Raw genomic sequence first — 21,519 nt, 5'->3', positions numbered from 1 at the left:
TTTTAGCCTCTTGCACAGCGCCTTTCTATATTTCGCTCCTGGCCTCGGAATTCAAGGGTGGAGCAAGCCATGGCAGAGGAACAAAAAATATGTCTGGGTTCTGGGTTTCCATAACATCCGCAGGTAATACGGGGGACTCCACTGGAGAAATGCGGTTAGTTTATTCCCACGAACGCTGGCTGACGGACTGACTCCACGGGCCACGGCTGCTTGGCTGGAGTTAGACTGGACCAGGAATAGGGAATATCGCCCGCCCAAAAGGATGATTGATGGCTTGTTGTGTTTTTATTTGTGCTCACAGTGTCATTCAAGCCCATCATCTTACGGTGCACCTCTCCCTTGGTTTCTCGGTGCTGAGGAGCGTCTTACCAGACCTGTGCCACAATTTTTCTTCTGGATTCAAAATGTTGGATCTTATTACAAACTGCCCCGACGGGGCCGTGGCCCGTCCACCCGTTAACTACGGAGTAAGCTGTCTTGAGTCACAAAAAAGATGCCACCTCAGCGAAAGCGGCAAAAATGGGGGGAAAAAAGAAAAAAAATTCCAAAAGCAAACCACACATGCCAGTGTCCGCCAGAGAAATCGAGCTACCTAGGTAGTAGTGGATACCTGAGAAACTTTTGCTCTGCAGCGTGGTTTTGCGCACAGATAGTTAAACCTAACAGGTGCAAACTCAAACTCTCTTAACGGAGAAGGTTTTTTCTCGCCGACTAATCGGGCTTTTAGCTCAACGATAAGCGTGGACACATCGCAAGGCCTTGAGATCACTGTTATAAGAGAAAAAGAGGGGCAGTCCGTGTAGGATGTCTCCGTCTACGACAATCATTTATCAAACCCTGTTCTGTTACTTCTGTATCAAGGGGTGGGTGGTGCGTGAGGGCGGTCAGGAAAACAAAAGTTGCTTCTTCGTTTCGTCGTACCTGGGTAAGTTAATTATGCAAACCTCGCAACACTTCCCAACTTATTATTTAGCTCTCATTCAAAGACAAAACCGTCTCTCAAAGAGCGGAAGCCAGTCTGATGGTTCGGCTTCAGGTCGGTTCACAGCACCTGTGTTACAGAGAATAATAAAAAATGCCTGAACTAAGCAAAGTTAGGTTTGTCCATCCTGAGCAAGTTCCGACTTTCTCCATCCGCATTGAAATCCATCTCTCCATATGAGGACAAGAAAGTTGTTGGCAAACTAGCATTCTTCTTGTGGGTCAGGTGTCCGGGGCCGCAAGAAGAAAAACGATGTATATGCGTGGGAAAAAAAAGCTGGGATCTAAACTTTTGTTGCCCTGGTCAAGCAAGTTACGTGAGGACGAAGCTGAAACTAATGTGCGATGGAAAGCAAAACATTCAAGCCAAGGAAATCCGTAGCGCGCGCTGTAACCGCTTCGTAATCGAAGAATGCATGATGCCGGTGATAGGAGACCACCCCACCACCGCAAAGAAAGGATGGGGCCGGGGCAAATTACCCACCCTGCCACTGTCAAATTTTGGATATTGAGGGGGGCTGGAGTCCTTTTTTTAACTATGGATTTAGCTAAAGGTTGCTGGGAAGAATAGCCAGCTGCAAGCTGCAGCCGATATTTAGGGGGGTTCTAGCCCCCAACTAGGGAACCACGCTAGGCTAGGCATTCTTCTTTACAAACTGTGCCCAGAGGGCCAGAGTTAGGCGTCGTTAGGCGTGCGTGGGCGTCGCTCGGCGAAGTCGGTGCTCGCCTTCAAGGATAAGTTAGGAATAAAATACTGCGTACGTTTTTGTTCCTGCTTCTGCGGGGGCAATAATTCGTCCCATGTCCAAGGAGAGCGGTACCACGGTACCAGCACCCAGCCGTTGGTGATCGATTTGCTCATTCTTCGCTTCGAGACCTAGAACATATTCCAATGTTCTCAATCTTACCAACGGAAGGCTTCATAGTTAGCCCTGAGTGGTAGGGGTGGTTGGGTGTTAAATGAGAGATCCCGGTGATGTAACTATGTACAGCACTTTTATGCACATTTTCTTATCACAAGTCAGCCGTTTTGTCTGAATATTATTCTATTTTTTCCACCTATTTATTATTCAAAAACAACTTTGCAGGAGGGGCTCTCAGCTCCCAAGAGCAGTCCAGTCCAGTCCAGTCCGCTGTGAGAAATCCGCCCAAGCACCTGGCACGGGCGAAGTACGCTGTATGATCCTCACCTTTAGCTTCATTTTCGACTGATATCCAAGGCATAAAGGGGCTGCCTTCTGAGCTCATGTTTATCATGGCTCACCGCTCAGCATTTTGGCTCTTTGGGGAATCAGGTTCATGATTTCGAAGATTATTTATTTTGTAGTTACACCTGACACAAAGAAGCCAATGAAAGGAACAGCTGTGATGTTCTCTCCTTGAATAGCAATAGAATTATGAAGAAAGCCTGCACTTACATGCGATTTGACATGATACGCAACCAGTGTGATTCTGAGGATTGAAAGATGGAGGAGAGTGTGTCTGTTATTATGATTCATCAGCAGAATCTTCAAAAATCTAGCCTGTGGTTTATGCACAATAATACATACATATCACTTGCATACACCTCGCCGCGATAGGTTTAGTGTTGGCCGCAATTCTCAGAAGTTGCGTCGATTGGGAGACGGATATGTTGTTTCAAGTAGCCCTTGGCTTCCCGTGTGGACCCATTTAGCAAAAATAATCAAAATGATAAGGGAATGGAATGGTTGAAGTAGAGGCATCAGTTTGTTCGTGGAATCATGGTTATCATCCGTAAAGCGTATTCGTATCGAACAATCCATCCATCCCTCCTCCACACATTAGTGACGACGATTCAAGTATCATTTAATATTCATCACCATGGCCCCAGTGATCCCAACCAAATGCTAAAAGACAACTTCTCCACTATGCTATGCACCATTACATTACTCCGTAGTTAGCGGAGCTTGATAGGCATATCATATCAAGACGCCACAATGCGGGTGGGTTGTTTTCTGATAGTGATGGCTAGCAATCTCAACACGGAGAAATTGGATAGATACAATAAATCATGCAAGCAAAGAGTCAAACTTTGGGAGGTGTCGGTAAATTTATGCAGCCAGACCCCAACCATGAATCAGACAAACTCCCTGTTGCTTGGAAGCTGTGATATTTACTATTGGCAGCGGAGGCGTATCAAACAGAGACCGGTCCTGCATTAATGATTGACTTCTACGAATATTGGTCGCGAAGTCTAGGACGAGGCCGGCATTGATAAAGGCTCCACCAAAGCCGTTGTTGTGCCATATACGCAGTACAGCAGGATTTGAGGCTGAAGCAGAGACTGGGTTCGGATGTGCAAAGCTGATTGCCGTGAGCCCTGTATTATTGATGGAATAATAAACATTCAGGTTGCAGTCTAGTCTCAGACATGGGGTCAACAGAGTGTTGGCTCATCGGGATCCCAGCATGTACAGTATTCCCACCGCTCAAGAACGGCATCTTACAAGTTCTCATATGAGTTCGCACCAGCTGATCAGCATCCATGGGCAACTTCGGCATTCGATTTCCCTCTGCCTAAACTAACAACATAATAATAACTATTGCTCATGGTTCCCTCCATGATATCCTAAACTTCCAGTCCCCAGAGGCTCACCTCAGCGCCCTTTGACATTGGCAAAAAAACGCAGAACCCGAAGACATTATCTAAATTCAAGGAAGACAGTCGATGAAGAAACGGGATGATTATCAGAGTGCATGTCTCGTTCCGGCAACCAAAGGAGATTCTGGAGCCCTTGAGATAAAAAGGCAGATTAATTAACGCGCTAAACGCTAAGCTCTCCTGATCATTCGGCCCATAACAAAGCGAACAGTCCTTACTCCCGTTATTCCTCCTCTGGACAGCGATTTGTAAAGCCGAGCCAATGAAATTTTCAGGTGGCCCCACCGAGGCAAAACCCTCTAGAGAAGCCCGCCGGTAACAGTCCTGTCTACGCAGCGTAGTTGTCAGCATCGAATTCATTATTATTGGTTCACGACAATAGTGCGTGCTGGTATGAATGTTCACAAGCTGAGGGTTCGACGAAGGAAAAAAGAAAGGTAAAATTATAAAAGAAAAAGAAAAAGAAAAAAAAAAAAAACAAAAAAGAAAGAAAATAATCTGTGCAGGGGAATGATTCCCACCCTGCTGGGCAGAGTTCGCGCCAATGGAATCTGAAAATTGTTCTTTGCCCTATCACCGAATGTGCTCGCCAGAATGGTGAGACACGGAAAATCCGCAAATAATGATCAGCTTACGAGTTAGTTAACTGTTACCTCAAAGAGGAGAGTACTTTCGTACGGATGTATGTATGTTACGCAGCGTACTCCTTACTTGATCGCAACCATCACGACTCTGTTAACCGGTATTTTATCCCGGTCCAACCCTAGTTTTGCATCTTGAATAGGACCATGGGGGCGCATGGGCTAGGGCTAGTCTGTCTCCAGCCAGCGGCGACCGAGCCACCGGCCCACCGCATGCTCCAAACATTCATAATAATATAATTACGGAGCATCGTCATCAGTAGTATTTTCGAAGGTTCGCTTGGAAGCAGCAAGGAAAAGTGATGACATGTCCGTGCGGAAAGCCCGAGCCTTAACTTTTGGCTTCGATGCTTCTGTTGACCTATCCTATGGCACAGCCCAAACGCTGGAAATCTCTGTGATGTGATGGGGCGGCTACAAAATAATTCCAGGTGGCAAGGTTTTCAACATCAAATCTGACTTATTATTCGTTTGAACCACCCAAAATAGGCAACATTAGTAGGTAGTTAATGTCTCCGACGCCACTGCGGCGATTTCCTGGTTGTGATGATTGTGCGAATTTGTCGTGATGCAAAGAGCCATCGAGCCATCCTCGTTCCAATATCAGGCGCAACACCACCATCCCATCCATCATTCATTCCATTTTGGCCAACATATTGTTTTTCTTTTTGTTCGATTCAGCGCGGCCTTGTGATATTTCAGCCTAGCACATGTAACTTCATGGCAAGACCGGACGATCTGCCTTTCACGGAAACGAAAATTATGCAAAAAAGGAAAAACTGCGCGACGGAAAATCCGTCTTAACATGGAATAAATTGGACCGTTTTTTAACAATTCTTATCCCTCACAACACCCACACACACCACGCGCAAATAAAAACACCCGAGGGCCAAGAACCAACTAAAGAAGGTGTGCACATCTTAGCCAAGCTGGGATAAACAATATCTCTTTATGCCAGCTGTCACGCTTGAAAAGCAGCAGCAGTCTTTGGCGGCCGAACTACGCAGTACCAGCCGACGAGTGAGTGTCAATCTTGGGAATCAATCGTCGCAACATGGCCAGGGTTTCCACGGACATGGTTTCACCAGCAGCCGCTGCTTCAAAATAAAGTGGTTGTCTAAATAATCCCCCTCACCAACTTTCTAGGGAGGGGCAAGGATTCTTTGTCTCGAGCGAGCTAGTTTAAATTGGCGGAATGATGACGAGAGGTTGATCCAACCCCCACAGATTTATCTGGCTCTTACTTACAGGCTTATTCCGCCGCTCAGCTACCATCAGCTACCATGGCCTGTTGACGAGGCTTTTGGTGAAAAGACGACCAGTCGTACGAGGCATGCATGTGTCTTTTTTTGGTTTGGCGGTGTAATTTACTGCTCATTATTATTGAAGACTTTTCGCACTTGGAAGGATCTCCAGTTCCTGACTTGGCAAGTTGCCTTCCTGCGCAAATTCAGCCAAAGACACCACAAAAGAATATTTACTGCTTCCTGCCGTCCTGCAGAATGGACACAGAATGCACTGACATTGACATATATTCTGGCTCTCATCCATGAAACCTTGTCGAAAATGTCCAGGGATTCAACCGACAACAGCAATGCATAACCACTCTGCAAAGCCCTTGATCATGACGCAAGAACAATTTTCTTGCGCAATTCAAAGCTGCATCTTGTAACAGACAGTTTTCATCAGATGAAGTAGAGCTTCAATGAACTGTGTTGTAGCTGTCTGACTGAAAAAAGAACTGGGCAGTGAGTCTGCTGCACTCACTTCATTATTGTTGATCTCCCATATAATTTTGTTACAATTACTACATCATGACTAGGTGCAGCAGGGGAGCGATGTATGGAGTGGGAAAAAATGAGCGAAGTGGGTATAAATTCCACACCTCATTACTACAACCCTGCGCATTGTCTGCTATCGCCCAACTAAACATCTTCACTCGTCTCATCTGCGTTCACGCCTCTAATCGCCTGCCATCTCGTGGGATTTTGTTCACTCCGCAGAAAAAGCCGTGTCCAGGGCATGGAATAGAGTACCACTTGAACAAATGGCATCAATCTCTGAGGCTGTTTCAAATCCCCTTCATTCTTCCATGGATGACGCCCATACTGTTACCACGCCGCGTGAGGCACTGGCGAAGACGTACGTAATAACAGAGGAGGTATAAGTGTGCAAATTCATATTAACAACATCTATAGCTTTGACTGGAGCTTTGTACCTAACTGCAATGACGGAGGGTTTACGTTCTGGTCTAAACATTGCGTGCCCGTGTTGTCCTCACTGCTGCGTAATGTTGGATCTTATACCGAAGAGCAGCAAAAATCTCATTTAGCGTTCCTAGAGAACTATATTATTCCGCACATGGGTCCTCCCCCAGATAAAACATATCCCAGATCGCTCCTTACCCCCAATGGCGCGCTATTTGAAGCCAGTATCAACTTCAACAATTCTGGGAAGGCATGTGCACGATTTACTTTTGAGCCTGTGATGCCAGAAAGGGGGAGTCTCGCCGACACGCCAATCCCCAGAATCGCCGAGGCCGTGAAGGCAGACATGCGTTGGTTTAAACAGTTCTCGGCAGAGTATTTCCCATCAGAAGAGGAGAGGGTGGTTATTAAGGGCAAGATGCCACCGGATACCGCGCGAATACCGCGATGCTTCCTCGCTTTTGATCTCGATGGTAGAAATATATCGATGAAAGCTTATTTCTCCCCCATGATGAAGCACATGGCCACCGGCCTGGATTCTGATGAAGCCACCGTTAATCTTCTCAAGCGGCTTGATCCCTTTGGAGAATCATTCGTACCGGCTCTCAATTTCATCGAGAAGTACCAGTCAATTTGCCAACACCCTCCTCTGGTTCAAGTCGTCGGTATTGATTGCACGGACCCTGGTATCCGCGCGAGGGTAAAGGTCTACTCGAATCCTCGCGATAGCTCCTTCGATGCAGTTTACGAACATGTTACTTTTGGCGGAAGGCGTACCGACAAGGCCACGCTTGAAGGCTTATCAGTCCTACGTGAACTGTGGCACTTGCTAATTAACGAGCCCGAGGGACACGCAGACACTTCATTTCCCAAGCCAGTGCTTGATCCAAATGACGGGCATCGAGGCGTGTGCTGTAGCTGGGAGCTGCAGCCTGGTCAGGAAATCCCAGAGGTAAAAGTCTACGTTGCTTTATTCCAATACTTCTTGGGAGATTGAGCCATCTCAGAAACCATGGAAAAGGTTTTTGAGACAAGAGATTGGAGCTGGGGCGTTCTGGAAATGTACAGATCAATGGTCAGACAGGCTTTGTAAGTCCTTCTTCATCCAATTTTTCACATTCGCCATAACGTAACTTTTTTCCCCCATTTCTGGACTAAAAGCGTTTCCAGTTGGGATGATATTGTTTCCGACGACATCAAGTCGCCCACAGCCCACACATACATGTCATTCAATTTCTCTAAGAAGAAGAGGGTATATCTCACGACTTACTTAGCTCCATTTGTTCGACTCACATAATGCATCCGCTATACTACACACCGGGACAGAAGCACGACCGAAAGAGATGATTGAGTGCAAGTTCTCACCAACAACGACTTGATTGCCACTAGTAGAGGGACGGGTAGTAGTCACACCTAAACAGAATGTCTATAACACCGGAGCCAGGATAACCTCAGGAGAAGGAATCGTGTATATAGACTCCGTTTTGCGTGCGTGATGAGCAAGGGACTTCAAAATATATAATGTGTCTATGAAATGTATATGTTTAGGCCACTAGGGCAAAAGAGCTCTCGATCACCACTAGGCTAACTGGTATTTAAGGGGCCGAACCATTCCATATGTCAACAATATGTAGGTTTCTAAAGGTTTACAGTTACTCCGAGAGATTACTTGCCATAGCAGCAAGGAAAAAGGGTGCAGACCCTACGTATCCAGGTCTGCGGACCCCATTAATCGGGCCAGGGACACGACGAGCTGTCACCATATGCGCCCTTGTCTCCTTGGGACTCCATTCAAAGGCCTCACTTGTCGCAATTGGATTCTATCGATTGCAATAAACATTCTGCCTCCCCATGCGGGCCACTTGAACCGGACATTCCCACCAACACGTTGCGGACAATTAGCCCAACGTTGCTCGTCTCTAGCCCTATGCTGTAAGCACCTCCAACCCTCGGTCTTCCACATCGACTTTATTTGAGCAGGTCAACTCCGCTAGAGGTCCGAACGGACTTCCAAACGGCCTGATAGCCGTTCGGCCGTAATCGTAGTCTCTTACCTATCCATCTTTCTAAGCCAAGAAGCCAATATGACACTTGCTGTAATATCTCCATCTGATCTGAAACCAAGAGTTAAATTAGCCGGTGCGCTTGGAGGCTAGGTAGAACATCTGTGCACCATCTTTTGAACCAAGAGTACTCCGTACATGGATATGCCTAGGTTCCAGATCAACAAGCAATGGGGAAGCTAAGTTCTGACACACTGTCGAGGGAAAAATCCTCTGGCTCAGGCTCAAAGGCCTAGGATCTTAGACGGGGGGTAATTTTGTTTCGATATCGAGGTAGGATAAGCAGACATTTTGCCCCAGCATTGGGGATAATTCTCGGTGTAATGTGGTAACAGTGGTCCTCGAACATTTCCTCGTAGGGTGAAGCGGACTTCTTCCTCGCTGTGCTCATTGTCCTACTATACAATGGTGTAGCAGGAGAGCTCAGGTGTCCATCGGCTGGGATACCCTTTATTGCAATATTTTCTCAGCTGGGGAACTGAGATGCGTTCTGAGTGGAGAAACTTATGGTAGGAAGGATTGCAGCTTCCTAACCTCCTCTCCTCCGCTAAAAAGAAATAGAATAGAAGAGAAAAAGAGAAAAAAAAAAAGAAAAAAAAAACACCGGTGGGGGTGTTAGGAGTATCTAGAAAGGTATCCAAAGCAAAAATAAGGGATAAGCAGGAAGCGATGCGGCGATACTTCAAATCCTAGCGAGGGCTATGTAACTATATTCCCGCCATACCCTCGATTAACTCATGGATCATGGACACCAGCGTGTGGAGACATAGGGAGAAGAAGAAGCAGAGATATTGAGCATCCTTGATGTATTCGGTTGGGGGCCATGCGCTAAATAGACCAACTCCTATTCCAAATTGACCACTCTCGGGGGAAAACTTTTGACTCGCATGCATATTCAGGATGCAGGAAGTGTATATAAATCACCCTTTCTTGTCCGCTAGGCAAGAATTAGAACTCTGCCTTGCGGGGTAGATGTTACATCCATTGCCATATCCACATGCGCAGGAGACAAGTCGGAAACCGCTCATGACATGAAATAGCAGTCTGCGGGAGCGTAGGAAAACCGCCCAATACCTTGACACTGCAGAAGGCGCCACTAGCAATCGAAAAATGGGTTCAGTCTCAGGATCAACGCTGTTGGATTCACGCTCAGACGAGGATATATTGGCCGAACTCCAGACTTTCACTCCTGTCAACCCCGATTCAGAGAGAAACATTTGGGGCATTCTGGGACCGCGGCAATTGCAGCCTGCAAGCCATGGTGCCAGCGCAATATTATCAGCTGGGTGCGGCGGCATGGGAAGTCTTGGACTGTCCGCGTCCTTGACATGGTCGACGGCTCGCCAACCCACTATGTTAACTATATCCCCGACACCTCTGAGTTCTTTCCAGAGGCCTTCCTCAAGCGTCGCATGGCGGGCACGCATGCTGCACCTCATGCAGCTGACTTAGTCCGCCTCCCGCTCCTGTACTTGCACGGTGGCATCTGGGTCGATGTTGGCTTCATGCTCTTCCGTAGCCTGGATGACCTCTTCTGGGAGAAGCTGGAAGATCCTGCGAATCCTTTCGAGCTCGCTGGGTTCAGAATGACCATAAACGACGAGATGTCCATGTTCTGGAATGGGCTTATTGCAGGGAGAAAAGGCTGCATTGCTATTAAGCATTAAGCACTGGCATGATACTTTTCTTAAGCTGTGGGAAAGTAGAGATAGAACTCAGGGGATGTATGCCCACGAGTTGCTTCATCACCTACCACGGTATGAGGTGCCATCATCAACCGGTAGAGCACCTGCGTTTCAGTATGGTCACTACGTCGACTATTTGATCCAAATGTTTTGCCTCGAGCGTATCCGCCACCTCGAGGATCCGACTATAGCGTGGGATGGTCCAGCCTGGTTTTCACGGAAGGTGTTGCTCTTTGAATGCGTTAGTGAGGTATACTGGGTACAGCACCTCACGCATTGGGACGGGCGGAAGCAGTTTGACATGCTCAGCCGCAGACAAGAGGGATCGGAGCGTGGTGAGGCTTACAAGGAAGCCAGCCAGTTTGTGCAAGCCATTCTTGATACGTCGTCGACGATGAAACTATCACATGGGATTGTCACAGAACAGAGGGAGTATCTGGCTAGAATCTGGGACGAGGAAAGAAACAAGGACGCAGATATTTCCCCTGGAACTTTTGCAGCGCATTTGAGGTGGGCCAGTGAGAACTTCAAACAGGCCCGCCCGCTTGTACCTTTACTTTTACCGGTGCGTGAAGATGGCTTATTAAAAGGGGCCTTGCTTGAGGCCGTTGGAACCCGTCATCCTCACTGGGACGTATAGTCCTGATCCAGAGGCATAAACTATATAAAGCACCGGGGGAGGCAAAAATATTTAAAATGTATCTTAGTTCTTATACTATATCCAGCTATCTGGAGTTCAACAAACACAACTGTGCAGGCAGCACTGGTACCAAACCCAACATTGACATAAGACCCCATGCCCAGTAGTTTTCTCGAGGATATCGTAGTATCTGAGAGTAAACACACATCGTGCAGCCAACCCGAACAACTGACTGGAAAGCTAAGGATGGGGCCACCTGGAAACTTGGACCAACTCCTCCCGTAAGCAGTACATCAAAGAACATCCCAACAACACTCATCAGGAGCATCGTGATCCCCTCGCCGAGTCTGACAGGTAGTGTCTTCATGCCATCCTCCGTGTCCTCAGCAATATCCCGTATATCACAAGTAGTCTCACGGAAGAACTGGTACAGGACAGACTGCGCGTTTGGAAACACTGATCATTGCACTGAACATCCTTCTGGCAAACATGGAACATGCTTGACCCTGATGTGACGCAGCCCATACAAATGGCCACAATGAGCGACTTCCACTCACGCAACTACGCCTTCGTAAGCTGCTAAATCTTCTATGAAATGGGGGATAATGACTTACCACTGTCTTGGGTTTGGACAGGCTCACACCGGAGGATGCCGAAAAGTGCGGTATGCACGGCGTGCCCCAGAGAAGACCGATGAGTGAGAATTGATATATCCGTATTGAAGTCTCCACGCCAGAGAGAAATGTACAAGTAATGACAATAGCCCATAAGAAATAAATCCACAGCCTCCATATCCACGGGGCCTGGAAGAAGGAGGTAGGTCTTTATACGCATCCTGCGCTGGAGCAGCGGAAGTGATTGTCAGTATTTTCATACCCAAGGACCCGAGGGGTCCTTTGTTTTTGGTGAACGTACAGTCGACGAGGGCTGATGCTGTACCAATGAACCACAGTAGTGCTCCGTGAAACTGATGTCCCCAAGCTGTGTGGATAGCTCCTATCGCTGGTGCCAAATGTCCCAAACCCATCAGTGCCGGCATCAAGCGCAGCCTGTACAAGGCTTCCGATCTCGAATTTGGAATCATTATATCACATAGCACAGCAGAAAAGAGTTATAACAATTCTGGAAGTTACAAGTGCTTCCATCTTCCTGTGGATGAAGGGTGCTTTCACTTCTTTCGAGACCCATCCTGCCGAAGTGCAAACCCTTTGAGAAATAAGAAAGTCCCACTATCCACTATCGATGCCCATTGCAATAGGATAAATGAAAGGCCCTAACAAAACCCTACTAGTTAGTTGACCATGGGCTTGTAGATACATAGGAAAGGGCAGATACGCCTAGGGAGGAAAGGATGAGGTCTTGGGAGTAATCCACACGTTGCCAGAGGCTGTAGCAATACCTACTGTAGGCAATAATTAGCGCTCGTGACTGGCGGACGTCAGAAATATCTTTAGGTTAGATACTCCCCTTGCATCCAAACCAGTTGGACGTCACCCTAAACTTCACTCTGCATTTATTTCCTGGCTTTGACAGACATCCCCGCCCTGTTAGAAGCCCAACCCACATTCTCCCCTCCTAGGCCGAATTGCATTTGCGTTCTCAGGATCGCCGGCATTTTTATAGGAAATTGATACCGTATTTCGCCACGAACTCACCAACACTGTGCTACGATGCTAAGTTAGCATGAGAGAGTCTTGTTTGTCGTCGAGGTATTCAGGGTGCTCCACGCACTAAATTAGCGTGGTGGTCCATAGTTTGCGGCCGTGTTCGCCTACCTAGGATAAATTTATAAGAGTGTGGCGCTAAATTATTGCTCCGGGATATACCTGCGCATTGAGATCAGGTAGTTGGGGCCCGTTGCATTGCTTCAGGTGCGGAGTCGGTTGAAAACTCCTCGAACGGGATGGCGTTCCCTCCTTCGAAGCGGGATAGTATTCTGATGGTGAGGATTTTGTAGCCGGCATGCAGCTAAGCAGCATGTCGATAACTACATATGCCCGAGAACGTCTGACCCCTTCAACTTCAGCTCTGAGAGTAGATGCGGTTTCCCTCCGGGCGAAGCCTTCGTTTTCTCTTCCTTTATCTGCCAGCTGAATATTCTGCTTCTCTCACAATACCCTATCACTATCGAACCGGAAAAAATGGAATTGCAGGCTGGCTTTCCCAGCCATGGCACGTATTCCTACTTCAGGCTGTGGCCGGCACCTTCTTGATAACTTTCGCAGCGTGCCTTGTGCACCTTCTGGAACCAGCCTTGTTAGCGTCCTTCTCGCCAAAATATGATGGATTCACCTGGGTCACGGGGGAACGTGGGCTGGGAAACTTTTTCTCTGTGGCCTATGACTGTGTTTTCGATGCTGGGTCACTCTTCAAGGTGGCGTATCAAAAGGTCAGGAACTGGTCGTTCTCGCCGAACTGGCATAAATCGTTTTGCTCATTTTCGAGCTTGGGCAGGTCAGGAACACAGGCAGCGAGATATTCCTGACTCCTTTCCCTCATTCCAACACGGGTTTTATGATGCTGCTTCCGCGGCAGTTTATTGCCGAGTATGCGCGTCAACCGGAGGCCATCGTCTCGTTCAATAAATACGTGCGGGACGTAATGCATCCAAAATACAGTTTGTTCGGGGCCAACATCCTTGATAACAACCTCCAAAAGCCTATTGTATATAGGGAGCTCTATCAGAAGCTTGGTAATAAGATAGAGATGATGAGCACTGAGCTGGTCGGCGCCCTAAATGATGTCCTGCTTCCGCAACTTGACGAGAACGGTGAGATGAAAATTAACATGTGGGACACCGCGACCAAATTTCTCTCCCGTACGAGCAACAGAATCATATCTGGTTACCCCCTATGTCGTAATCAGGATACCTAGATGCCACCGTTCATTACGCAGTCAATATGTTCTCGCGGGCGGTGTACATACGTTTTATCCCGCGTTTCCTAAGGCCGTATGCGCCGTCTCCTTTCCATAGCGATCTAACGAAATTGACTGACTTGCTTTTTAGTCTGCTAGCTCCGCTAGTCCGCCGCTCACTTTCGCGAGACCGTAAAATTGTGGCTAAACATGCGGTGCCCATTATCAAAGAACGCATGCGGATCCTTGAAACCGCTGAGGGGAAGGGTATCGAGGCCGACCTGCCGGTAAGATTGTTCAGATGAATTATTTTGCCTCTCTCGAAAAGGGTCAACTAATTCACCGTTGAAGAATGACCTCCTGAGCCAAGCCATTGTAGCAGCTCGCAGGGAAAAACACTCATATATAGAGTATGACCCGATGCAGATTGTTAGTCGGCTCTTGGCCTTCAACTTCCTGCAGTCATACTCTAACACCCTCATAACGACCAATTGTATCTATGATCTGATCTCTCTTCCTAAAGGGGTTTTTGAGGAGACTGTCGCAGACCTCTGCGAAGAAATCAACAGGGAACTCGCAAAAGGCGACCCATGGTCTTATGACTATATCAAGAGGCTGGACGTCATGGATTCTTTCATCAGAAAGAGTCTTCGCGCAAATCCCATCGGCGAGGTTGGCCTCGAGCGAACAATTATGAGCAAGGAGGGCTTCACCTTTTCCAACGGTTTGCATGTCCCTCAAGGCACCACCCTTGCGGCTCCGCTCAAAGCTATCCAGAGGGATAAAGACAACTACCCTAGCGGCTTTGACCCCAAGCGCTCCCTCCGGGATCCAGCAAAGCCCAAGATAACGACAAGCTCCCCAGAGTTCCTCAACTTCGGTCTCGGACATCCTGCCTGTCCTGGGCGATGGTTCGCTGCTAGCCTTCAAAAGCTTGCCTTTTCGCATCTTCTCCTTGAATATGACTTCGTTCGAGTGGATCAGCGACCTCCGGGAGTCCGGAAAGTGACTTTAGTTGAACCCTGCGGCAGATCCCTGATCACCCTAAGAAAACGCAAGGCTACTTAGTTGAGGGACTGTATAAGAGCAGGCAACTTGTTGGTGTGATGTTGCTTGCTTGCCCCTTATAGGCTGTGCGAAAGTGTGAACAATCACTGCTATCTTTGAAGTGAGATATCATTTTTGGCAATCTATTGCTGAGGTGGTCATCAGTGTCCAAGTATGTACAGAACAGTTAGTGTAGTGAAACAGAAGAATGTACATGTACATACCTCTACCCTAGTTCGATACTCCCAAACCATCATGCGCATTCGAAAAATGAAAAGAAGCTGTCATCCCAGCTCTCTACACCTCGCTAACCTTTTGGCCAATGTAAGATGGAATATAACATCTCATTCTATCCTCAGTAACTCTCCATGAACCTGTTCTTAAAACCATCCTCTCCCAGAATCAGATGCATTTTTGCCAAGCTAGTATATTCAGTATAGGACGAATTTCGGCATCCAGGGGTGTCCAAGCGGCTCAGAACAAAGTGAGGCAAAGTGTCATGCGAGGAAGCCCGGTTGTGTGACTCTATCATTGCTTGGTTTCTAGCTTCTCCTGTACAACTCGACATTTGGTTCCCTGTAAAATTGCCCTGACAAAGTCCGAGAAACTCCCAGAGAATGCAGAGCACAAACGACAAAAAGAGCCACCAAGTTTTCCTGTTCTGCGCAGAGACGGGATGGTGAAAGTGTTGCATTGATTATATACACTTTCGTTCGCAGGAGGGGCTGGTGATTGGGCTTGGAGTTAAAAATAACTGCCCATCCATTTGAACTGACCCCGTCTGCCCAGGAGGCAAACAGTCTCGGAAGAATGCTCGTCTAGATTGTCGGTCAACAGGTGGCCTACTGGCCACTCTGTATCTTCTGGGAGCGTCAACGAGATCCGGATTCTGCCACCCAGATGGGAACTCCCCGTGAACATCGGTTTTGTTGAATGATATGTGTGTCTGCGTGATTTCGCGTCAAAACTCCCATGCTATTAAGTAACCTGCTGAGGATCGATTATTTATTTTCTATATTTTCTTTTCTTGTCCCCTTTTCCCCCTTTTTTCCCCTCTTTTCTCTTCTTATCTAGGGTAATTTGTTTAACCTGGTTTGACCACAGCACGACAAAGCAGACCCTACCCAAAAGGGTTCTCAGCGTCTTTTACTTTGAGAAGATATTGGCAAACCGCGTTTTCAGAGAAGCGAAATACCAAACCATCCTCGTAGGAGCCAGTTCCATACTCTCCGCCACTAGGCCACCTGCACGATACTTCTTCCAGGTTATCCAGTCCACGCAGAATTCGAAATGCATTTCTCCAGCTTCCGTTGAGAATTTGCAGCCCGTCCATGTCTAGTATCTTTAAAGAGCTTCGAATGGGGTCTACTATCTTCCAGAGTTCTCGCTCATGGAACGGCACACCAGTGACACACCAGTGAGCGAAAGTGCCTGCAGCTGTGGCCACTCGCAATCAGGAAGCAACTCGTCCAGGCTAATATACGGCGGATCGCTATGGAGGGAATAATATAGATATCCAGATTCACGGAACGTACACTCTCCGTATTGAGAAAGGCCGTCGTTAAACTAGCAAGGTGTTGCATCTCCTCGTAATGCTGCTCAGCAGGTATAACGACGCCGAATTCAAGGTTCTGCTTCGACCACCAACGTACTGCAAAGGACAAGTGTTCCGCCCTCTGTACGATGCTCCTAGTGGCATCGTGTTGAACTTGACTCGGTTGAAAGAAGTGTAGACGTTTAGGAGCGTCCAACTTGACAGTGAGGCGGGATGGAAATATTTCGTGCTTGGAAAGCTAAACGAAAATCCCTTTGAATGTCCGCGCGGTTCTTTGCTGAACGCCAAGGACTGACCTCGAGATTCCAGAACGTCTAAAACGATATCCGAACATATTTCATCCGAATTTAGCCACTCCATGATCGTTGCCATCGAACAACTTCTGCAGTCGATCTCATTTAGTACTTCGATGTTCCCAAAAATTTCAAAAGAGAGTGGACGGCGGAACTTGGACAGAGCAGCGCCTATCCGCTTTAGATGACTACCACGTTTAATAACAGCTTGTTGATCCACAAAACGAGTGTTATATACGTCAAAAGTATTTGCCATCATCCGGATATGTGCGGAGCTTAAGGAGGGAGGACGATCTTCTATTGCCCCCGGGTATAGAGAGTCCAAAGCGAACCTCATGTCAGAGAGTCGAGCTTGAATTCTGTTGAATAGTTCTAGCTCCTCCGCAGTTCTTCGTGTTGAGTTAAAGATTCTTGTAATTGTCAGCCCAATTGACCGGAAGCGGCGGTCGCACTCAGATTTAAGGCCGTCCTTCGTTGGTTCGTCCTGGATGTCTCCGTAGAAACATAGAGATAACTCCATGGTGGTGATGGACTTGTGGAAAATAGTGTGATTTGAGACTGCTTCCAGCGCCAATAAGGATTTCGTGGTGATCCTGACAGTCAATGTATCAAAAAGGAAAAGCGAACTGGCGTTACAGAGACAGACACTTCGACGTGAGGCGGAGGTTCTGGATGTCCACGATAGATCCTTTGAGATACGGACAGCAGTGTATCAACAGCTCAGGAGGGAGTCTTTCAATAGTTTGTGAGGCCATTGCTGGTCGACTTTTCAATTATATGTGAAACATCGGGCTCGCCATCAACAGCACGGCCATAATGTTGAAGCGGGAGAGATGAGCTGGAGTTCCCCCGCAGGACACTCTCTCAGACAGCCTCGCGCGCCAGCAAATGGCCGTACACATCGTTCGCGAGATACAATGGAGCGGTTCAGATAAATAAACTCCGTGCCTCGGTGTTTCGTAAAATAGCTACCATCAGAAGCGCTAGATATTTAGCAGCCAAACAGAGGAGACTGTCGGTCAGCGATCTAACAAACAACCAGTCATGAGCTGGAATCATTGTCAACTTCTTAAACAATTGGTTGAACTGAACATAATTGACTGCTTCTGGTAACAAGCGGTAAGTTTAAAACTCTTCCGCCGAAGGGCGGAGGTCAAGGTTTGCCAGGGCAATATTTTGTCCTCGCTTGTGGCGATGAGGCTATAATAACTACCGACTCAAGATTCAAGAACTTTTAATATTTATTGAAGCTGCTCGTCACCGCGAACTAAATGGCTCCACACAACCATCAAAGCATAATCGATTTGGTCCTATGATAAGTAGCCCACTTGCGAATCTATTCATCATGGCAAGTGGCGTCCCAGTCGACGTGAGGGCTACCGATGATGTAAGTGGTCTTCTTCCCCAGGTTGCAGACAGACCTCGCTATAACTTGCTCATCTTCACTCCACCTAAACCATACATCTAACGCATTTGCCATGGAGAATTCGGGCGACTCCAACAGTGAACCGGAATTGCACACCCGGCTTGAGGTAAATAGTTGCAACTTCTGCCGCCAAAGCTCTGAACGCCCGCCTGCATCGCAGGGGGTCGTCCCGTACGTATACTAACCCCTGCTTGATTTGAAGGTTGTCTTCGACCAAGATGCTGGACATGTTCGTAAATCCTCCATAGTCTCTGCCGATACTCCCAGGCTTTCACGTCGCCATGCAGACCAGCGGAGCGATTCTGCGTGTTTCGTCCACGCCCTGCTCAGCCAACCACAGGCGCGCCGACTCGGTCGAGTTAGCGAAACCAACGAAACGAAAGACTCGTCAAAATTGCCTTCTTCACAGTTGGATGATTCCCTACCTCCTCGCATAACACAATCCCGCCTCTTGACCAAAAGGCAACTTTCAGACATGGCGTGGAATGTTCGGGCACTATCTAAAAAGCTTGGGAGCGTTAAAATGAAGCTAGATGTCAAGACTGTGTTCATCCTTACGAAACCACAAGAGCAATGCCTTGTGCTTCTGACGAGAAGAGTCGCCCGGTGGCTTTTATCAAAGGACCGGGACCAGCCATACACAATTTATGTCGAGAAGAGACTAGAAGATGAGAAAGAATTTGACGCTGCGGGGCTGTATGAGGAGGAGCCATCTGCGAAAGGAAGATTAAAATTTTGGGATCTAGATCTTGTGAAGAAGAAGCCACAAACGTTTGATTTTATAGTCACGTTAGGAGGTGATGGCACGGTTTTATATGGAAGCTGGCTCTTCCAGCAGGTGGTTCCCCCGGTCCTGTCCTTTGCGCTTGGCTCGCTAGGGTTTCTCACCAACTTTGACTTTGAACACTATCAATCGACGCTTGAGACGGCCTTTCGCGATGGTGTCACAGTAAGCCTCAGGTCGAGGTTCGAATGCACTATCATGCGGAGCAGGCCGCGACCCAATCAGGAAGGACAGAGGGATTTAGTGGAAGAGTTAATTGGAGAAGAATCGGATGATGATACAACACATCGCCCCGACACAATGTTCCAAATATTGAACGATGTTGTCATTGATCGAGGACCAAATCCCAGTACGCATGCACTCTATGATTTCTCTTCTCTCTACCTCCCCCTAAAACTTTCATTTCTCTCTCCTGGAGCCATTTAATAACCATTTATTTAGCAATGTCATCAATCGAAATATTTGGTGATGATGAACATTTTACTTCCGTACAAGCGGACGGTGTATGCGTTGCGACCCCGACGGGTTCAACAGCATACAACCTTGCTGCTGGTGGCTCACTGTCGCATCCTGAAAACCCCGTTATCCTTCTTACCGCCATATGTGCGCATACTCTAAATTTCCGGCCCATTATATTACCCGATACCATCGTCCTCAGAGTGGGAGTGCCCTACAACGCAAGAGCTAGCTCGTGGGCTGGCTTCGATGGGCGCGAACGGTGAGATTTGCCCCCAGGATAAAGTTGTTTCAATGAACAGAATCCAGCGAAGCAAAAGGTCTCTCAAGATGGCTAACTTCATAACAGAATGGAATTATGTCCCGGGGACTACGTCACAATTTCGGCTTCAAGATACCCCTTTGCCTGCGTTACTCCGTCCGCAGCCCGCAGTCATGACTGGATACAGAGCATCTCAAGGACGCTGAATTGGAATTCGCGGCAAAAGCAAAAAGGTTATGATCTAACTAAGGGCTGCGATGGTGACAAAGGAAAGTTGTGAAAATTTTACAGACCTAGGCATAGAAGCACCTCCAGGTTCTCTAACTGTACATTTACGAAGAAACCCTTAACCACAATAGTACTTTCTATCGGCGTACACAATATTAGCGAGGTATAGACAATATAAACCCTTAGCTGGGTATGGAAGGGGGCAACAATTAACTAATATTGTTGGGGATCTGGATTCTATGTGGTATAGTTGCAGCACACAAATAATTAAAAAGAGAATGAATATACGAAGTAATTTATTTGTAGGGAAGGCGGACTGCGCATGTGTCCTAACGGCCCACCGTATAATGGTACATCTTGTCGTTGAGCTTCATTGGGCGGCCAGAGATCGATAACATTTAACCAGAGCTCAACAGACAAAAGCAAGGGAAGGCCTTACGAACAAGAAATTTATTTTTCCTGCAATCACGTTAAACAATCGTATTGCTATGGTCTCAGTCGCAACATCCCAATAGCCGTGATATAGCCATTTTCCAGGACACCACTGTCGTCCGCACGGGACTACTCTCCCTACTCCCCTTCGTCCTCCGATAACATGGCATCTCCCACCAAACACACACATACCTCCTCCACAAGCACGGCCAACAATGTCGGGGAGTCACAGGAAAAGCTCCGGTCGAGAAGCACACCCCAGCCTACGGGGCTGCGCGTCCCTTCGAACAAGAAAACTATTTACGACCGGAATCTTAACCGAACCCGCAATTCGGAGCTCAGCAAAGCAAGCTTCGCTTACCTTTTTTCAGAGATGGTCATATATGCTCAGCGTCGTGTGACGGGAATACAGGACCTGGAGAGGCGGTAGGTGTATATATACCCCTCGTGCCCATTAACAGGACCATCCTCCAATATCCCTAGTAGAACCCCGACTAACCACCCATACATTGCAATCCTCCAGCCTCAACGAGCAAGGCTACCCGCTAGGTCTCCGTCTCCTTGATCTTCTCCTCTACCGCTCCCTTTCCAGCTCCTCATCCGGCGGTCTCACGTCCTCATCAGGCACCCAGCCTACCAGACCCCTTCGCATCCTCCCCCTTCTCCATCTAATACATGGCCCTCTCTGGCGTCTCCTCTTCTCCCGCCCAGCAGATGCTCTAGAGCACTCTGTGTCTCCAGCCACACCAAATGAATATATGATCACTGACAACGACCCGCTAGTCAACACATATATATCTGTGCCTCGTGAGATGAATATGCTGAATTGTGCAGCGTATGTGGCCGGGATAATTGAAGGGGTCTGCGATGGGTGTGGTTTTGAGGCAAAGGTGTCAGCTCATAATCAGGGGAATGAGATGTGGCCGAGCCGGACAGTGTTTCTGGTACGGTTTGGAGAGAGTGTCATGGAGAGGGAGAAGATGTTAGAAAGAGCGGGCGTGAAGTAAATTTTTTTTTCTTTTTTTCCTTTTTACCGGATGGAGAATGATTTACGAGTTTGAGGGAGGGGTTCGTCGTACATGTACATGTACTGGAGTTTGTTTGGCATGTTCCACTGCTTTGGCCAGGAGTTTATTCTCTCTTCCCCGCCCGGTTGCTACTTTTCTCTGTCGATCTTACTGTCGTTTGTCCGTGCCCTTTTCTACGAGTTCGTGGCGTTTGTGGGTGCGCTACTTCCTTGTTAAGCCACTACTATATGGATTGGCGTCGCTCGAGAGGGTATTTATATCGTCTATGCAGCTAATGAAAATAGTGGAGATACCACATACTTTTTCGTTATC

General features: G+C 47.7%; 9 protein-coding genes across 9 annotated transcripts; 7 read left to right on the top strand and 2 right to left on the bottom strand.

The window, feature by feature from the left end:
- The first annotated feature begins 556 nt into the window (after positions 1-556).
- On the top strand, positions 557-2,959 carry BDBG_08276 (uncharacterized protein). The gene is made up of 3 exons (XM_031723491.1): positions 557-666; positions 728-925; positions 1,099-2,959. The coding sequence occupies exons 2-3, from the start codon at positions 805-807 to the stop codon at positions 1,491-1,493; spliced, it is 516 nt and encodes a 171-aa protein (XP_031580670.1). The 5' UTR covers positions 557-666; positions 728-804; the 3' UTR covers positions 1,494-2,959.
- A 94-nt stretch (positions 2,960-3,053) lies between these two features.
- On the bottom strand, positions 3,054-3,616 carry BDBG_08275 (uncharacterized protein; the record flags this gene model as incomplete). The annotated part of the gene is made up of 3 exons (XM_002621198.2): positions 3,054-3,322; positions 3,348-3,519; positions 3,599-3,616. 3 exons carry the CDS (start codon positions 3,614-3,616, stop codon positions 3,054-3,056), a joined length of 459 nt encoding a protein of 152 aa, XP_002621244.2.
- Positions 3,617-6,292: 2,676 nt separating this feature from the next.
- BDBG_08273 (TdiB protein) lies at positions 6,293-7,449 on the top strand (the record flags this gene model as incomplete). Its single annotated transcript, XM_002621196.1, has 2 exons — positions 6,293-6,387; positions 6,444-7,449. The coding sequence occupies 2 exons, from the start codon at positions 6,293-6,295 to the stop codon at positions 7,447-7,449; spliced, it is 1,101 nt and encodes a 366-aa protein (XP_002621242.1).
- A 2,277-nt stretch (positions 7,450-9,726) lies between these two features.
- On the top strand, positions 9,727-10,182 carry BDBG_17736 (uncharacterized protein; the record flags this gene model as incomplete). Its single annotated transcript, XM_031725387.1, has 1 exon — positions 9,727-10,182. Exon 1 carries the CDS (start codon positions 9,844-9,846, stop codon positions 10,180-10,182), a length of 339 nt encoding a protein of 112 aa, XP_031580669.1. The 5' UTR covers positions 9,727-9,843.
- A 55-nt stretch (positions 10,183-10,237) lies between these two features.
- BDBG_17735 (uncharacterized protein) lies at positions 10,238-10,840 on the top strand (the record flags this gene model as incomplete). The annotated part of the gene is made up of 1 exon (XM_031725386.1): positions 10,238-10,840. One exon carries the CDS (start codon positions 10,238-10,240, stop codon positions 10,838-10,840), a length of 603 nt encoding a protein of 200 aa, XP_031580668.1.
- Positions 10,841-13,296: 2,456 nt separating this feature from the next.
- Positions 13,297-14,764, top strand: BDBG_08270 (cytochrome P450; the record flags this gene model as incomplete). The annotated part of the gene is made up of 4 exons (XM_031723490.1): positions 13,297-13,610; positions 13,706-13,790; positions 13,848-13,983; positions 14,048-14,764. The coding sequence occupies exons 1-4, from the start codon at positions 13,355-13,357 to the stop codon at positions 14,762-14,764; spliced, it is 1,194 nt and encodes a 397-aa protein (XP_031580667.1). The 5' UTR covers positions 13,297-13,354.
- A 1,125-nt stretch (positions 14,765-15,889) lies between these two features.
- Positions 15,890-17,111, bottom strand: BDBG_08269 (uncharacterized protein; the record flags this gene model as incomplete). The annotated part of the gene is made up of 3 exons (XM_031723489.1): positions 15,890-16,078; positions 16,279-16,394; positions 16,595-17,111. The coding sequence occupies 3 exons, from the start codon at positions 17,109-17,111 to the stop codon at positions 15,890-15,892; spliced, it is 822 nt and encodes a 273-aa protein (XP_031580666.1).
- Positions 17,112-17,936: 825 nt separating this feature from the next.
- BDBG_08268 (serine/threonine protein kinase) lies at positions 17,937-19,799 on the top strand (the record flags this gene model as incomplete). Its single annotated transcript, XM_031723488.1, has 5 exons — positions 17,937-17,978; positions 18,076-18,123; positions 18,220-19,150; positions 19,243-19,519; positions 19,607-19,799. 5 exons carry the CDS (start codon positions 17,937-17,939, stop codon positions 19,797-19,799), a joined length of 1,491 nt encoding a protein of 496 aa, XP_031580665.1.
- A 543-nt stretch (positions 19,800-20,342) lies between these two features.
- Positions 20,343-21,186, top strand: BDBG_08267 (BET3 family protein; the record flags this gene model as incomplete). The annotated part of the gene is made up of 2 exons (XM_002621190.1): positions 20,343-20,605; positions 20,703-21,186. The coding sequence occupies 2 exons, from the start codon at positions 20,343-20,345 to the stop codon at positions 21,184-21,186; spliced, it is 747 nt and encodes a 248-aa protein (XP_002621236.1).
- Between the last annotated feature and the right edge of the window lie 333 nt (positions 21,187-21,519).

This window comes from Blastomyces gilchristii, assembly GCF_000003855.2.
Source record: "Blastomyces gilchristii SLH14081 genomic scaffold supercont1.23, whole genome shotgun sequence".
Classification (NCBI taxonomy): Eukaryota; Fungi; Ascomycota; class Eurotiomycetes; order Onygenales; family Ajellomycetaceae; genus Blastomyces; species Blastomyces gilchristii.
Note: the sequence above shows the minus strand (reverse complement) of the source record. Positions and strands in the feature narration are given on the sequence as shown.

Excerpts from the sequence above, each read along its gene's own strand:
- BDBG_08276 (XM_031723491.1), top strand. The coding sequence starts at position 805 with ATGTCTCCGTCTACGACAATCATTTATCAAACCCTGTTCTGTTACTTC. Across the intron at positions 926-1,098 it reads CTTCGTTTCGTCGTACCTGG|GTTTGTCCATCCTGAGCAAG; the intron begins GTAAGTTAATTA and ends AAGCAAAGTTAG.